The sequence below is a fragment of the Myotis brandtii genome, unplaced genomic scaffold (assembly GCF_000412655.1).
Source record: "Myotis brandtii unplaced genomic scaffold, ASM41265v1 scaffold72, whole genome shotgun sequence".
NCBI lineage: Eukaryota > Metazoa > Chordata > Mammalia > Chiroptera > Vespertilionidae > Myotis > Myotis brandtii.
In genome coordinates this window covers 125,654-143,866 of record NW_005370838.1, presented here as the reverse complement: position 1 = coordinate 143,866, position 18,213 = coordinate 125,654, and the positions used below count along the sequence as shown (strand labels likewise).

At 45.6% G+C, this 18,213-nt stretch overlaps 1 protein-coding gene across 2 annotated transcripts in view; it reads left to right on the top strand.

The window, feature by feature from the left end:
- Nucleotides 1-18,213, top strand: part of SLC24A3 (solute carrier family 24 (sodium/potassium/calcium exchanger), member 3) — a 484,048-nt gene that overhangs the window by 447,135 nt on the left and 18,700 nt on the right. For both annotated transcript variants that reach the window (XM_014530108.1, XM_014530109.1), the window contains exons 11-15: nucleotides 128-288; nucleotides 1,046-1,316; nucleotides 9,276-9,442; nucleotides 11,761-11,875; nucleotides 13,454-13,566. In XM_014530108.1, coding sequence (XP_014385594.1) covers nucleotides 128-288; nucleotides 1,046-1,316; nucleotides 9,276-9,442; nucleotides 11,761-11,875; nucleotides 13,454-13,566 — 827 coding nt within the window. The remainder of the gene's footprint in view (nucleotides 1-127; nucleotides 289-1,045; nucleotides 1,317-9,275; nucleotides 9,443-11,760; nucleotides 11,876-13,453; nucleotides 13,567-18,213) is intronic.

Here is an 18,213-nt window from a genome sequence, read left to right as displayed (position 1 = left end):
GAGGGAGACAGACAGACAACTGGGAGCATAAGAGGGAAGAAAGAAGAGAAAGGAAAGGAAGACTGAATGAATATCTGTTTCCAGCTCCTAGTCTCAATATTTTTATTTTGTGTTTTTAATCTCCTAGCCAATTTCCACCGCAAAGCATCAGTGATCATGGTGGATGAGTTGCTGTCAGCCTACCCACACCAGCTGTCTTTCTCTGAGGCTGGACTTCGAATCATGATCACCAGCCACTTTCCCCCCAAGACCAGACTCTCCATGGCCAGCCGCATGTTGATCAATGAGGTATCTGGGAAAGCACAAGCCATTTGCCGCTGGACAGGGATGGGAAACTAGGAAGGAGAGAAAGTTTCTGGGTCTGAAAGTAGCAGCACCTAATTCAACATTTAACACAATAATATCCCTCAGCCATTTTGAAACATCATTGTTCGCTGGGCCAGCTGCGCATCCTGGTCCTTGCTCCTCCCTCCACATGTTGACAGACATGGTCCGGCTCCCAGTTCTACAGAAAAAAACTCTCCGATCCTTTTCTATATACCTTTTTCTTTACATCTTCCATTTTATTGGAGCCCTCTCGTGTGAATGAACTTGCACAGAAGTAGTTTCATACCAAAATTGCTTTAAAATGATGCTGAGACTCTGACCTGAATTTTCCTATGTATTCCTTTCTCTGGAATAGCAGCCTTATTGGTACACTAGTCCAAACACATTTGTGTGGCTTTCCTAAAATTTGGAGAAGAAAGTTAACATCACAGTGCACAGAGGATCAAGAACCCTGATAGAAAAGAAGTACACATCTGAGCAATGGGAATTTTCCTCTAAAGTGCTTTACAAATTCCAGTTGGTATGAAGGTTAATCCTTCTTCCCAGAGGAGGTTTTCTGAGTTGGTTATTACTTTGAGGAACCCCTTGAGACTTGTCTGCAGTGTTCTGAAAGCATCTCCTTGTCAGCTGCCTGGAAGAAATCCCAATAGCTACTGTTCTGGGTATAGGGATGTACAGTCCATCTTCCCATGGTAAGAATGTGCCTTTCTCTTTCCAGAGACAAAGACTGATAAACAGCAGGGCTTACACCAATGGAGAATCCGAAGTGGCCATCAAAATCCCAATTAAACACACCGTGGAGAATGGGACAGGGCCCAGCAGTGCCCCAGACAGGGGCGTGAATGGGACTCGGAGGGATGACGTTGTTGCCGAGGCTGGCAATGAGACAGAGAATGAGAACGAGGACAACGAGAACAATGAGAATGACGAAGAGGAAGAGGAGGATGAGGAGGATGACGAAGGACCGTACACACCATTCGACCCTCCCTGTAAGAGGTCCTATGTCTGGGCTGTGGTTGGGGGCTCTTTTAAGGCCACTGAGTAGATGCCCTTCACTTTGATTATCTTCCTGCCACTCATTTTAAATAAATATCTCTGTATGAGCATAGAAATGTTTATATTAACATCTGCAGCAGGCAAGACTGTTGTGAGGATCCAAAGATGAGCAGGATGGCAACACATGCTCATTGGTTGCCATGTAGGCTCTTTGGCCAAGTTTATAATTGCGGAGGCAGTCCCTCTCATAGCTGCTCTGCGGCCCTTTTGGTGCTAAGGAGGAGAGCACATGCCCCAGGCGTGTCAGCAGAGCAGCTTGGGCGCACGAGAAGTGGCACTCCACCCACCTTCACCCATCCCGTTACAGTTTGCAGGGGTTAGCAGGGGGTTGTCCTGCCGAGGCCAGCCCTGGGTACATGTGCAGCCCTCCCCGTGCGCCTTTGTTTTTCTTCTCACTGCTGCCCCTCACCCCATTTAGGTGCTTCCTCTCCCAGCACCTGCTGCTCCCAGGGCAGGCACCACAGGAGATGCACACCTGGGCACAGAGCATCCTGGCCCGGTTAAACCTCACCCAGTGGGCTGGCTGAGGACACCCCTCTGGTACCTAGGGGAGGAGCAAAACAGGGTGGTGTCCTTCTCCCCTGACTGCTGCCTCCAATGAAGACTTGTCCTTCCCAGTGACCTTGTCCTCACCCACCCCACCCGTTAGTGGGACAGGAGGACCGAGCCCAAAGAATTCTGCCCATTTTCTAGACTTGCCAGAAGCTTCCGATTGTTTCAGGAAAGTATGCACGGGTCGGACTCACTTTCACTGTCAAGTGGGTGGGGCTTAATTAGCGTGTGTGTGTGTGTGTGTGTGTGTGTGTGTGTGTGTGTGTGTGTGTGTGTGTGTGTGTGTGTGTGTGTGTGTGTGTGTGTCTTCTCCGGGAGGGTTGAGTCTCTAGGAGGACTTTAAACTCTGCGGAAGGATTGCTTGGTCCACCTGAAAGGCCTTTCCGTGGTGGGACATGGGGTGGAGCCTCAGGGCCGGAAGCCAGGTCTGTGTGCTCCTTTCTGTGTTCAGGAGACAGCAAGTAAAACAGACTCGAACTGCTCCTGGGCCCCCTCTGGGCTCCTGAGAGCTCAGCCTGGACAAGTGCTTGACAAACTAACCAGAAAACGTCACCCCGATTCCTATGCCCCACCCCCAGAACTGCCCAGCCAGAGTTAAATCACCATTTGTCAGTAGGTAATCTTTTTTCTTTTTTAAAAATATATATTTTTATTGATTTCAGAGAAGAAGGGAGAGTGAGAGGGAGATAGAAACATCAATGATGAGAGAAAATCGTTGATTGGCTGCCTCCTGCACATCCCCCATTGGGGATCGAGCCCACAACCTGGGCATGTACACTGATCGGAAATCGAACCGTACCTCCTGGTTCATAGGTCGATGCTCGAACACTGAGCCACGCCGGCTGGGCAGTAGGTAATCTTGATAGAAAAAAAAAATAGACTGTGTCTTGATCCATTTTGCCACCTGTCGCTGTATTTCTTGGCAACCTTCTTTCCTATCAGCCAGGACAAAGGCATTTTAAGGATTAACACATTAAGTGCCCAGTCAGTCACCAGTGACTGAAGCTATACTTTCTGTTGGGAAGACAAAACAAGCTGGGCGCTTAACGTGTTAAAGGACCAGACACTCCATTCATCCCTTGTAAACTCCTGTGTGCCTTTTCTGTTGCTGCACACACAGCAGGTTATCACAGGTTTAGCCATGTAAAACGACGGCTGTTGAATAGCTCTCTGTTCTGTAGGTCAGAAGGCTGGCAGGTCCTGGCTGGGTTTGCAGAGGCTCACGGGCCAAAATGGAGGTGTGGGCAGGGTGGCAACTCATCTCAGAGGCCCTGGGAGGCCCCAGCACATGCGGGCTGCCGGCAGATGTCTGCTCCTTGTGGTGGCGCGGCTGGGTCCCGTTTCCTTGCTGGCTAAGGTCCGGAGCTGCTCACTGCTCCAGAGGCCACCATATTCCTGGTCACGTGGCCCTTCCAGCTGCAAACCAGCAACAGCGTGATGGGTCCTTGTCACCTTTCTAACCTCCCTGGCTGCCCCTTCTGCTTGGGAGGGTTCCTGTGACCGAGCTCAGCTCTGCCATATAGCCACGCACATGGCATGGAAGTTCCTGAGTCGGGGCACAGAACCAGGGCTGCACATCTGGAATCCTCCCTCCCAGCTCTTGTTTCAGAGTCTGCCATCGGCAGCTCCTAACCAAGCTCCAGAAATGCTAATTTTGCTAAAGTCATTCACTGAGTGAGGAAGCAGTGGGCCAGGGGCTGTGTTGGCCTCCCAGAAGCCCCGAGTACATCCCTCCAGGCAGACACATAAAGACACGTGTGTGAGACCAGACATGGTGTCCAGCTCCCACACGTGACTTCATTACTTAGTGGGATTAAGGGCCCTTTTAGATCATGTGTCCACATCTCCCATCTGGACAAGGTAAGTGCCAGGCCTAACTGTGGGTGTGAGATGTCTCCTCATCTCTGAAACCAAGGAGGTGAAGGGGCTCCAGGGCTTCCAGCCCTGTTTCCTTCTTCCTCATGTGACAGGAGACCTGGCTGCAGGCGTGGGCTCAGACCCACCTCAGGCCCCTGCATCTTTCACAAGCACCGGCCCCAGAGGCCCCAGAGGAGAAACGGTGCTCTGTGTGGGCCTGATACCCGGGGTCTCTGCTTTGTCCCAAGGCCCTGCTTCATCCCAGGGCCCCGAGCGAACAGGTCCCAAGTTCCTGCACACCGGCCCTTCTCACCAGGGCTTCCTTGACAAAACACAGGTTCTGATTCAGAAGGGCGGGGCCTCAGAGTCTTCATTTCTAATGAGCCCTCAGGTGATGCCAGTGCTGTTGGTCCACAGGCCACACCTGGGATGGGGAGGGGCTGGAGGCCTGGAGACACTTTGGTGACTTCACAGTCCTTCTGAGGCTTAGGGGAGCCTAATTCTGCACCAGATTCCGCCTCTGAAATGGACAATGGGCTTGTCCAACTATGAGCCTCAGTACTCCTCCGCTAGCTGCTGAGAAATCTCATTTCTGGAGCCAGGAACTTCCATTTGAGGCTCGGAGGCTGTGTCCAGCCAGGCCCTCCCTGAGGCAGGCCTCCTCGCAGCTCAGGGCAGCCTGAGGGGGCCTCAGGCCAGCAGAGGGCACTCGAGGAGCCAGAAGGGGGTTCCTCTCAGGCTAAGGTCCCTTGGCCTGAGAAAGGTCCGTCCACACAATGAGCACATTTTTCTTCTCTTGATCCTGTGAGGGCCAGGCTCCCCCTGTTCCAGTTACCCAGCTGCAGGGCTTTCTTCTCGCCAGGACTTGAGTGGGTATAATCAACAAATAAGTAATTATGTGGGAGTATATAACTATAGGGATAGATATGACATGTGTGTTTATATGTGTATACATGAATATAGGTGTATGTGCATATATTATGCACATGTATGATCGATATCATTAATCTGTGCATATAATATGTTTATATATGTACTGCACAAATTTAATATATTGTGCGTTAATATACATGTATGTACACATCTTTAAGGTATTGTATATTACATAATGTATACACACATATTAACATACCTGAGTTTTTATGTGTACATGTATAGATTAAATATATATAATGGATACCTATGCATAGTTTTTCTATATATGTATACGTACATATAAATTATACATATATTCTTATCTCTTGTGTGAAGAAAGCCTTACTATTGACTGAGAGAAACAGAAACATTTACATGTACATGTAGATAAACACACTTTCATTTTAAAAAATGAAAAGAAATACACCAAAATATAAGTATGTTTTTTGTAGTTGGGATTATTTTTTATTTTCTCTGCTTTTTTATTTTAAAACAATGTACCTTTTAGTTGCCTATATGATTAGAACAAATTTATATATTTAACTTTAGGTCTAAAATACTGAGCAATGAATGACTTTTTCTCCATCCAATAGAATTAAGTGTCCAAAAAAGCTTAATAAGAACTATAACTTGGGAAGAAGTCATTTGCTTTTTTGAGCCAGCGATACTGACCGGGGATGCTCAGAGTCCCTGCTCCATCTCCCATTTGCTGGCTGACATTCGAGAAATCACGTAACCACTGGTACATCAGGTTTGTGTGCAGGGAATTTTGTTTCATTCAACTGCTGCTGTATCTGCAGGACCTGGGCGTGCCTGGCCAGAGGGGCAGAGTGGACCGCTCCTGCTCCTCAAAACCATTGAAAACACACATTTCTGCATCACTTGATTTATTCAAGAAGTTATATTTTTTATATTTTTTATATTGCATTTAAAGGTATACCTTGAATTTCTGCTTTAAATTTGTTGTTCTTACAATGGAACTGTAACTCAAAGAAAGCATCTACAGCATTTTGGATGACAGGGAAAACAGTTTTCAAGATATAGTGTCTTCCCAGTGTGAAGTCAAAATTTTTTTCAGCCGAGAGACCAAACTCAAACTCATTGCTGCTAGCTTTACCTAATATCATTTCTATGCCCTTGCAGTCCTAAGTCTGATTTCATTTTTCTTGTCATTTTTATTTTCTAAAGAATGACAAATAGCCAAATTGAAGTCATTTCTCTACTCATTCATGTGTTTCTTTGTAACTTGCATTGGGTGTGTATATTAAACTCTCTCTCCCTGGGAGGGCATCTGGGAGACTGCACGGCCAGTGGGGGATGCCAAGGCCCCAGACTGATAAGTCACTACCATGTTGCAGGGTTTAGGGACGTGCAGACTTCCAGGATGCATTTGGAATCCAAAAATCTGGCCATAATCTGGATTCTGCAGCATTTGAAAAACCCTCAGAAAACAAATCCTCAGGCAGTCCTCTTGCTTTGTAATGCAGCCAAATAGTCTCAATGTTCTCCTCATTCACGTTGCCATCTCCAAACCTGAAATCTAGCAAGATGCTGCTAATCGGAAAAGACGCCCCGGGCCTTTCCTCAGAAAACAAATCCTCAGGCAGTCCTCTTGCTTTGTAATCCAGCCAAACAGTCTCAATGTTCTCCTCATTCACTTTGCCATCTCCAAACCTGAAATCTAACAAGATGCTGCTAATCGGAAAAGACGCCCCCTTTTTTAATCTGTTCTCTTTGCTCTATTCTGCACCTGTGAGTGGGATACCTTTAAAACACACACACACACACACACACACACACACACACACACACACAAATACTATTCTTTGGTCTGTCTGCTTATATTGTTCATAGCAATGTTATTACTGTCAATATTATCAATATATATATTGATCATGTGATATATGCCCTGCCCTGTTCATGGCATTTAAAATACAGTACTGAGCAGGCTTGAGTAAACACTCATTCTTATAGAGTTTATATTCTAGTTTGGGGCAACTGAAAACAAATGAGGAAACAAACCTGATAATTTCAGACAGAAATAATTTGCTATGAAGCAAATAAACGAAGGCGATGGGAAGGAAGTGGAGTAATGAGGGTCTTATTTAGATCATGTGATATATGCCCTGCCCTGTTCATGGCATTTAAAGTACAGTACTGAGCAGGCTTGAGAAAATACTCATTCTTATAGAGTTTATATTCTAGTTTTGGGCAACTGAAAACAAATGAGGAAACAAATAAATCTGATACTTTCAGACAGAAATCATTTGCTATGAAGCAAATAAATGAGGGTGATGGGAAGGAAGTGGAGTAGTGAGGGTCTTATTTAGACTGGTGATCGGCGGGGTCCGGGACATTGGAGCTGTGCGGTGGACCGCCTGACAGGGAACTGTAGGTGCAAAGGCCCAAAGGTAGAAAGAAACTTGGTGTGTCTGAGGACAGAGAGCTGGGGCAGGGGGATGTGTAAGTAGGGAGAGTGGTAAGTGGGAGCCAAATCATTTAGGACCTTGTCAGCCATGTTGGGGAGATATCATTTTTCTCTGAGGGCAGTAGAAGCAAGTAGAAGGTTCTAGAACAGTTTACTTTTTGAGACTCTCCTCTGGCTACTGATGGTGAGCACATGGAGGTGGAGCAAGTGTAGGAGCAGTGAGTCCCTTAGGAACTCGGGTCTTCAGCCAGGTCATGGATGGAGGGCCTGCCCAGGGAAAGGCTGTGGGAATCGTGAGCTGCAGGCAGACTGAGGGTGCCCTGGGCAGGTTGCTAGGGTTGGTGTGGGGTTGAGAGAACGGGGAGAGTCAAGAATGATTCTGAGGATTTTGACTCCTGCCAACTTACGTTGTCCCAGCCCTATCCTGATATCCCATGTAATTCTTCCAGCTACTCTGTGAGTTCAGTGTTGCTCTGTCCACATCTTACAGATGAGGAAACTGAGATTTAGGGGATGTAAGTAACTGAGACACTTGATTCAGGCAAAGTGGGCACCGGAGCCCCACTCTTCCCTTAGTGACGACCTTGCCATCCAAGGGAGGCCGGGGAGCCAAAAGTGATGTTGTGTAACTTTGTTCTGTGGTTTTAAGAAAATATTTGGAGACTGGCAAGAAATATAACGAAATAAGTGCTGGATACTGGTATGAAATTATGAAATAAATTTTGTTAAACCTTTCATTAGTCCCTGTTCAAAATGTAATTTAAAAATACCTTCTTATCTCTGGTGGGTATAGAAAACTGTTTGGTAATTTCTTATAAAGTTAAGTAAACATCCACCCTGTGACTCAGCAATTCTACTCCTGGGTCTTTGCCCAAAAGAAATGAAAACATGCCTCAAAAAGACTTGTACAAGAATGCTCATAGCCACTCTCGTTGTAATACCTGAAAACTGGCAACAACCCAAATTCCCATCCACAGGAGAAGAGATAAACAAACTGCGGTGTATTTACAGGGTGGAACACTGCACAGCAATTAAACGGAACGAATCAGTTACACATGAATGAATCACACACAAAAAACACATGTTGAATGAAAGAAGGTAGACATAACAACATACTATATGATTTTATTTATTTGAAGTTGAAGAACAGGAAAGATTAATCTATGATGGTCGCAGGTGGGAGGATGACTAGGAGGAGGCACAGGGAACTTTCCGGAAGAGGAGATTGCGATTGAAGAAGGGAGTACATATGTCTATGCGTAGTTCTTTCCGGAGGTGAGTTAGCACTGAAGCAGTAAGGTTATAAAGGCCAAAAGAGAACTAATATGTTTTTCAAATCTAAGGCAACAAGGAAATGATGATCATATAGTGACCAAAATAAGCATGTATGGGTGTCTCTGAGTCATGGTCCTCAGGCAGCACAGAGATGGGAGGATCAGGTCATCACTGACAAATCCGCCATCTTATTCATGGCAACAGGTAGTTAGAGAAATAGAAAACAATGATTCATTTGTAAGTCCATATCAGTTTAGGATACAAACACTCAATGCCCTGTTTTGACAACCTTGAGAGCTTTCAAATCATCTTTCAAAATTTCAGTGCATTGACAGACGATGCTGAGAGATTCCAGTAGATGGCGCTATGACCACTGACACCTTACAATCTGGAAAGCTATGGTGACCTATGTATCCATGGGGAGAATAGACAGCAGAGGCCAACTGGTGGTTTTCCTAGCAACCCCCCCCCCCCCCCCCCCAAACCTCTACCCCCACACACTTCCCTCACCCATTTGTGTCCTGCGAATCTTCCTCATTCTTTTGCTCCTGGCCCCATTTGCCAAGCTATCCCCCCAGCCTTGTATGATTCGGAAGTGACTCATCCTTTCATTGTGGAGGCCTACCTAGCAGGTGGGCCGCAGAGAAGGTTGGTATTCTGCTTGGTTTTGTCCGTCAGGTTTTGTTGGTGATGAAAAGCCATTTGTGTCTTTTAGGGAAAGAGCAACATAGTAAGGTTTCTTTCACAGGCCATCAATTAAGATGTAAGTGCCTGGGGAATGCAGTACGGAGAGCTGGTGAAGCAGAGAAATGAAGCTGACTGATTTGTGTGTGTGTGTGTTTTGTCTTTTTTTTTATTTTCCCAGCTGGCAAACTGGAGACAGTGAAATGGGTGTTCACCTGGCCACTGAGTTTTGTCTTATACTTCACTGTACCCAACTGCAACAAGCCCCGCTGGGAGAAGTGGTTTATGGTGACATTTGCTTCCTCCACTCTGTGGATCGCAGCCTTCTCCTACATAATGGTGTGGATGGTGAGTGCATTGAGGACCCCACGGCAGCACGCGAACTCTGTAGAGAGAGAAATACACTCACCCAGAGGGGAATACCGGTTGGGGTTTCAGCCCAGAAACTATAACAGTCAGCTGTTGCAGCAATAAGCTGCATAACAAAACACCCTGAAACAGTGGTTTAGAATCACAAGCATTTGTCCTCTTGCTCACATCTTCAGGGTGACTGTGGTTGAGCTCATTTCCGCGGGCACTGACAGAGCAGCTCTGCTTCAAGCCACAGCATGGTTCCATTGATTCAGGCAGCATGTGGAGTTCATGTCTAATCCATGTGTTGGCCCATTTTCCTGGACCAGTGGCTGCCTGGGGAACGCTCTTCTCATGGTGGATCACTGGAACGCATGAGGGCAAGTGGAAACACATGGTGTCTCCTAGGGCCTTGGCTGTGACTTCCACCCACATTCCATCATCCCCAACATCCATGGGGGAGGGGGGGTTACTCAAGAGCTAATAAAATGTTCTGGAAGGATTATTTTGGAGGTCATAACAAATTTGTGAACTTTGGCACAATTAAATCATAATTATCCCTTGCCTCCAACATCGTGGAGAAACAGGTAATTTTTTTTTTCAACCTAAATCTTATAGCCACAGGTTTCTCCCTTCTCCTGTCCTCATTAACATTGTTATTTGACATATTCACTTGGTGCCGTCTCTGTTCCGGGTTTGGGGACTGGTGTTGGTGTCCCTGTCCTCCAGGTGCTCAGTGGTTTTCTCCCAAGTCCACCTACAGGCAAACCCACCCACTGACCTGAGGAGATGCAGCTCTAAGAAGTCCTGGGAAATGGTGGGGGATAGGGAGAAAACAGGAAGCAGGAGACTTGGCCCAGCCATCTGGGGAATCAGTTCCCCAAGACTCCAGACTCAGCCACAAGCATCCTAATAACACCAGAGGGTAGGCCAAGCCCCAGCGAGACAAACCCAATTCCCATAGAGACCTGGCTGAGGGCTATTAGAAAGGAAAACGAGGTTTGGCCCGGATGCTTGTAGTGCCATATCTCCAAAGCCTCCTCAGAACAACAAACAGACATGCTGTGTGTTTCTGCATCTCACTTTCCTCCTTGGAGAGGAAGACAGAGAGCCCCAAGGCCACCCCAAGTTCAGTTCAGCACTGAACAGAAATGAGGTGCATTCTCCAGTTTAAAAGGGGGCCAGCCAGGCATCTCAATGTAACTAACTTCCCACAAACCTTTGGACTGCGAAGGAGCACCTGTGGCCTTTGGAGGAAGTCAGGGTGCATTCATAGGTGTCTCCTTCAATCGCTGGCCAGGAGGAACTGTGAGAATGTGCTATTTACAGGACATGGTTTGCATTTCTTGTAACTTTGTAGAAAGTGAGGTCAAGTGGCATCCTGACCAATTCCTCTCAGTTCTTGCAAGTTATCCTCTCCTTAGGCCAACATATAGGGATTTTGTCTCTTGCCCACCCACCTCTCGTGCCACATCTCACCGCCCCCACCATGATGTCTCACCACCTGCTTTCCTCTGTCTTACCATCTGGAATTAAGGGGCCAGAATGGGCTCATTTGCATAATGGAGGCACTGACTCAGGCTAAACCCCTCCTATGTAGACAGAGGTGCTATCTGTGCAAAGGAGCCTGCCTGCCAGGGTGGGAATGCCCGCCTCTGCCACTTACTCACACGCGTGCCTTGGGCAGTGCCTCAGTTTCCGTATCTAAAGAATAGAGATAACGATAGCACTACTCCATAGGGCTGTTGTGAGAATTAAATCAGTTAAAGCGCACAAACATCACTTAGCACAGTGCCTGAGTACTCAGTAAACATAATGATATGGTGCCGAGGGCAGTGTTGACAAAGGTGATGCTAAGCAAGCTTCCAGGGAAAGAGGAAAGGAATCAGCAGCTATGGCTTTTTCTACAAGATGAGAAGTGTGAATTCCCATCATGCAGCTCGAATTCCCAGCCCAACTTGGCAGCCATGAATTCTGAGTTTCCCAGGACCACCCTGAGTGTAAATATTCTATCCCAATATTGCCTTTTCCCCCCAGACACTATTTTTCCTCTCTCAGGCCATCTGTCTCAGCTGAAAGGAACAAGTGAAAAAGGCCAGTCTTTGACTGGAAAACATGAGCTCCATAACTGCACCCTGGTCCCCTGACCGGCAGCCCCAGCCTGCTCCCCGAGACCTTCTTCCCCTCTGTCTTCATACAGAGAGCCTACGCTGCCCCCTGGAGAGACCGCCTTTTCTGTTTCTTGGTCAAAGGATTCACGGGCAGGTAGGGCTGGAGTCAGCCTTCAGCTCACCACCTCTTCCTGCTTCTTCCAGGTCACAATCATCGGTTACACACTGGGGATTCCTGACGTCATCATGGGGATCACCTTCCTGGCAGCCGGGACCAGTGTGCCTGACTGCATGGCCAGCCTCATCGTGGCCAGACAAGGTGGGGCCACCAGTGGGCTGGGGTAGAGGAGGAAGGAAGACCTCTCAACAAGGGTGTGGGAGGGTGGGTGTCCACATGGCAATGACCAGGGCTTCAAGGCCCAGCTTGGAAGGGGTGATGGGGGATTTCAGTGCCATGTTGGTCAAAGGCTTCTTGGCATCAGAACAGGGAAACAAGCCAGAAGGTCCACCCTTGAGAAGGGCAGAGAAGTTTTCTAGGTAGCACCAGCCCCCCTTTTGGAGGTCAAATTACCATTTTTTAATTATTAAAAATAGTAATAAATATATTGATAGCTAACCTTTGCTAAGTGCCTCACACTGAGTAAAGCAATTTAGGCACATTATCTTACATAACTTAAAGAATTCTTTGAGTTAGGGACAATCATACACCCATTTTATGGATAAGGAAACTGAGACTTAGAGAGGACAGACCCCCATAGCCTAAGGTTTACTCAGCTGCAGTAACCCTCAAGGTAGCAGTTGCCATAGGTCACTCTTCAGTGTGTGACAGACCCTCCCCTCCTTCAAAACCAAGGTCACAGTTAACCTTCCCAGATGGTTGCCCCAGATGGCCATGCCCCTCCCCAGCACCCCTCTAACTTATATGCCTGATTTGTGCTAGAGGACCTTTGTTTTCAATAAAATGTGTAGCTATGACACTGAACACAGTACCCTCTACAAGTCCTCACAAAAGTCTACTGGTTACATTATTTTTCTTAATATTGCTCAGTGGTTTAGAAGAATTGAATACAGTGTAAAACAGGTGGGTGATGATACTGAAATGTACGGGCTGGTGAGATCATGAGCCCATTTATACAACTGTTGTGTTTACTCCTTTCAATAAGGATGTATTCTAATTTATTAAATCATAAAAATCATTTGGAAGGTTTAGAAGAATTGAATACAGTGTAAAACAGGTGGGTTTTACTGAAATGTATGGGTTGGTGAGATCATGAGCCCATTTATACAACTGTTATGCTTATTCCTTTCTATAAGGATGTATTCTAATTTATTAAATCATATTTGGATTTTTGAAGCACATCTGACCAGTGATCATGTTGGAAGTAAGGGTCAACAGTTTGAAGAATGTGTATTTTATTCTATTCTCTTGAAAATACGTATTCTATTCCAATGACTATGTATTTTACAGTCAGCATCATTCTATAGCAGTGATTTTCAACTTGTATGCCACAAGAACTTTTAAAACATGCAATACCTGACTATTTTGTCAAGGGTACTGACCTCTTTTCCCTTAGATTGTCAAATAAAAAACATGACAACTCAACAATAGACATCCAGTGTGAATGAATCAAAATTATACTTATTTTTTTGTCAGATCTACAAAAAACACATTTTTTGTATGTGCTGCAGAATTGTAGTAATTAGTTTATGTGTGCCATGAGATGAAAAAGGTTTAAAATCACTGTCCCATAGTGACGGCCTGGAAGAGAACCAAATATGTGAGCTTGCAGACCTGCCAGCTAGGTCTCTGGCTGTCAGACCGAAGGTTTGGGGGAGTCCCTTGTGGGCACTCCCCTGAGATCACTTCCCTCACTGCAGTGACCTCTTGTCCCTGCAGGCATGGGAGACATGGCCGTGTCCAACTCCATCGGGAGCAACGTGTTTGACATCCTCATCGGCCTCGGTCTCCCCTGGGCCCTGCAGACTCTGGCTGTGGATTATGGATCCTACGTAAGTGGTTTTTCTCCGTGGCTTCTCTTTAAATCCAGGGTGACGAGGACTCTGTTTTTAGTGGCCTTGGCCACTGTGACTTTGTCTCAAGGCTAGAAAGTGTGGAAATACTAATGTTGAGCAGGAAACAAATTCTCCCCATCAAAGTCATTCTAAAGTGAGGCTAGTGGGATCATTCAGGACTCAAGAGCAGGGTTGGAAACTTTTTCTGTAAAGAAACAGAGGGTAGCTGGCTGGTTTGGCTCAATTGGTTGAGCATCAACCCATAAATCAAGAAATCCCTGGTTTGATTCTTGCCCAGCTTGTGAGCTTGATCCCCAGTAGGGGGTGTGCAGGAGGCAGCTGGTCAATGATGTTTCTCTCTCATTGATGTTTTTATCTCTCTATCCCTCTCACCTCCTCTCTCTAAAGATCAATAAAAACATATTTTTTAAAAAAAGAGAAACAGAGGGTAAATGCTTTAGGCTTTGTGGGCCAGACAGTCTCTATCTCATCTACTTAGCTCTGCTGTGATAGCCTGATCAGCCACAGATGATATGGAAGTGAATGAGTGTGGCTGTTTAAGTACAACTGTGTTAATAGAAACTGAAATTTGAATTTCATATAATTTTCACATATTATGATTCTTTCATTTCTTTTCAACCCTTTGAAAATGTAAATACCATTCTTAACTCATAGGCAATGCAAGTCCTGGTGGTGAGCTTGATTTGGCCCAGGTTCCATAATTTGCCAACCCCTTCTCAAGTGTATTTATTTCGCATGCAAAATATCTTTGTATGTGAAGGAAGGGGCACAAAATACAAGAGTCCCTCTCTGCCAGGGATCTGGTGACTGTCAGACCCTCCTGTGACGACCTCCATGCTCTCCCTCAAGGTTAAGCGGATTATGGCTTCAGGTGGATTTGCGGGTGGGTGACACAGGTAGTCCAGGTGGACCTCAATGCTCTTTCCCAACTTGCCGAAATGTCCCCCATCTGCTACAGAAGCTTCTGCCCTAGACACTGTCCAAAGACTGAGGAAGAAACTGTGATTCGAGATTTCTTCCTGTATCTGGAAGAAGGATTGTGCCTATGAAGCTGTTACACCCGCCCAGTGCTCAGTGCTTCTCTAAATAGGCTGCTGAGCGTGACTTAGTCTGTCTGCACTATATGTTCTAAGGAATTGTTTATTCTGCAGAAAATGCTATAGTGCATTTTATCAAATGGTAGTTGTATTCGAAGTTGCTTGACTAATGGCTGTTTCAAACTAGGAAAGGTGTATCCAACCAGTTGCAATTGTTGGGGAGGAGGGTACCCTGCTTTAGTTCTTATGGTTGGACTAGGATGAAACAATAAAATTGACACAAGACTGCATTCACAGGAGAAAAATCAGTTTAATATGTGTGCATGGGAGAATCATAATATGATGCTCAGATCATAAAATGAGGCTCAAAGAAATGAATGACCCAGTCACCTTTTTATACTTTTTAGACAAAGAAACGATGAATTTGTGAGAAGTGGGCAGGACAAAGAAAGCTGGTGCTCATTAGAAAGGAATCTAAGCAAGGATTGGGCTTGGGTAGTAAATTAGTAAAGGCAGTTCAACGTTTGTTTACATAAGCTTTGGACTCTGGATTCTTTTCACTCTGTGGTTAGATTCTCTCTCAGCCCTCAGGAGCATTGAGGGTATCTATCACGTGGGAGATTTATCGCTGCTTTGAGGGGGACAGAGAGGTCAGGGTTTCTTCTTGTACAGGCAGATTCTTAAGTAGCTTTAGTTTAAAATATCAATACAGATTATTGTAGGGTATCTTGAGGCAGCCTACCCTGGGTCTGGACACAATGGAATTGGAATCCATACAGAAAGGCCATATGCTTCTGGTTCATGTGAAGTTACCTACTGGCTGAGAGGTTTCACCATAGGTCATCCTTGATCTTCATTGTCTCACCCCTCCCTCCTAGTGCTCTATCTCCTCTAAATGCAATGTTCTGTCTCTCATTTCATTTCTTGATTCGTCTTTATAGCCCGTTTTCACTGGGACCCCAGAATAGCTGGGGGCACCAATCTGTTGAGTTCATCAGCAACCCACCTGGTTTATTGCTCGGTCTCTTTCACCTTCCCACTTACCTCTTACCAAAGTTAAGAAGTAAAATGCAGACCCGTGTGAATTTCAACTACTGTTTTTCTTCTCTGTAACCGAAGAACAGGCAGCAAAAAGATAAGAAGAAATTATACTCTGAATAGCCTGGAAAATCAATCCATGAATAATAGATTTTTACCACATGACTCTCTCCAGGGAAGGATGGACAGGCAGGAGCAGGGGATGCAAATCCTTGCCATGTCCCTAAAGTCCATTATGTTTCTTTTTCTTTACTGGGATTACAGGGTACAGCCATGGAAGGTGAAATCAAAAACTCAAAAACAAAACTCAGAACTCATCCTGGAAGTAAACTAGTTTCTCTAACCAGCTTTGAAAACTTCCTGACAGAACGTGGATATCAGGCCTGAAATTCCAACTCAACTAGGCACGTTGTCTGCCACAAATAACCCCCTAAATGTTCTTCTGCCTTCCTCTTCTCCTCTCTGACATGCTCCCAATCCAACTCAACTAGGCACGTTGTCTGCCACAAATAACCTCCTAAATGTTCTGCCTTCCTCTTCTCCTCTTTGACATGCTCCCAGCACTCTTCAGGGAACAGAAAATTAAACAAAATTCTCATATCCGTAACTCCCGCAGCCATGAAGACTTACCATTTCAGGTCCCAAACTCTAGTGGCAGGGTGACATCATTCAGGCCCTGTTAGATCTTTGGCCCAAATTCCTGTTTTTCATCTGTAGATGACGTAATTGGGTCACTCTGGTCATTTTGCTGGAATTGTACAAGGAGTACATCTGATCCTGTGGTTGAAGATCGTCCTTATCCTTGAAATGAAGGAGGAAATGCAGAAGGAAAGGTGGCCACGTCTCGTCTATGACCAAGGCAAAGCCACATGGGAGAGTGCTCTTAGGAAAGAGTTTGGTTGGGAAGACTGGAAAAAATGTGTCACATTGTGTTATCATCCAAATGCTGCTGTATCTGTAACCAGGGCCAAAGAGATGGTAATTTTATTCCAGGGATACAGACATCCCATGTAGCCCTCTCTTTTGAAAGCAGAAATTCATCAATATAATCAAAACAGTTCATGAACCCCAGGGAAATCAAGGCCATTTCATTTTGTATATAGTGTGAGGTAAGGGTTCATCTTCATTCTTTTGCATGTTGATATCATTGTTTCAGTACCATTTGTTGTAAAGATTTCATTTTGAACTTTAAAAATTCTAAGGAAAAAATTCTAGTTAGCTTCTTTTATAGTAATATTCACAACTTGCTTCTTGCCCATTTGCATTTTAGTTCTGATTTAGTTAGAATGAAAACTTCCCCTGACAGTGAAGATGATCACTATTTGGGAATGCAGGAGTCTAGAATACCCAACTGTAATTGAAATATAATCATGGCAGTGATTCTGAGTGAGCAGGAAAAACTTAAGAATGAAATATTTTCATTGAAAACAATTAAGGTGCTGGTAGGGAGAAAGGTGGACTTTAATTTTCTGGACAAGTTTACTTGTACAGAATTCCTCTTTGTCTAGTAATGTTAGACCAAACGAGGTGCCCAGTGTTTGGCCCAACCAACCTTTATCTTTTGGTTTTCCTAGAAGTCAGGTGTCCCAGAAAGTGGCCCTGTAGAACCAGACCACTTCACAGAGATGGTGAAGGGGCTCCATTGTCTCTCCAGCTCATTCTTCAGGTGTCAGCTTAGATGTCAACTGTATTCTCCCAGGCTTTGGTCAGGTGTCACTCCTGTATTTTTCCTCAGCTCCCATGAAAGCTTTCCTTTGCCTCTTTGTCTGAGCCTCCCCCAGAGGCGATCTCCCTGAGAGTAGGAACTCTGTCTGTTTTATACATTGTTTGCTCTGTGCCCAGCACAGGGCCTGGTACTTAGAATGCGCTCAACAAATACTTGCTGGTTGGCTGGATGGATCCTAAATTTCCCATCAGCATCACCTCAGCTGGGGGGGGGGGCGGGGGAATGTGAGCAGAGCAAAATGTAGGAATAAGTTGACCTGAGAAAAGAGCAGAGGACAAAACAGCAATAAGAAGAGCTGAACATTCACTAAGTACCTACTATGTGCCAGGCACTCTAGGGACACGTGATCTCATCTAATCCTGAGAACAGCAAAATTAGGCAAGGATTATTTCTTCAACCAGTGGTTATCATGCCTACTGTGTGCCAAAAACTTGGCAAGGCACTGGAAACACAGAACAAATGAGATGGGCTAGATCCTCCCTCTTAGAGGGTGCATCAGGTTGGGGAAAACAGACAATCCATGAGTGACAAATACCTAAGTGCACTAAATTTGGAGAACAAAAGCCTATTGAAACCTCTGGGACAGGTGATGTGATAGAGAGTGGGGGGCACATATCACTCTAGATTTGTTGGAAAAAGAGGTGGGTTCTGTGCTGAGTGGCAAATGACAAAAAAGAATTGGGTGTGTGGAGGGGACAGCAAGTGCAAAAACACTGAGGCGGACTGTGTCTGAGAACAAAAGGGCGGCCAGAGCAGCACAATTGCAGGGGTGAGGCCGGCTGAGTGAGGTGGGCAGGGGTGAGGTGGGCTGGGGTGAGGTGG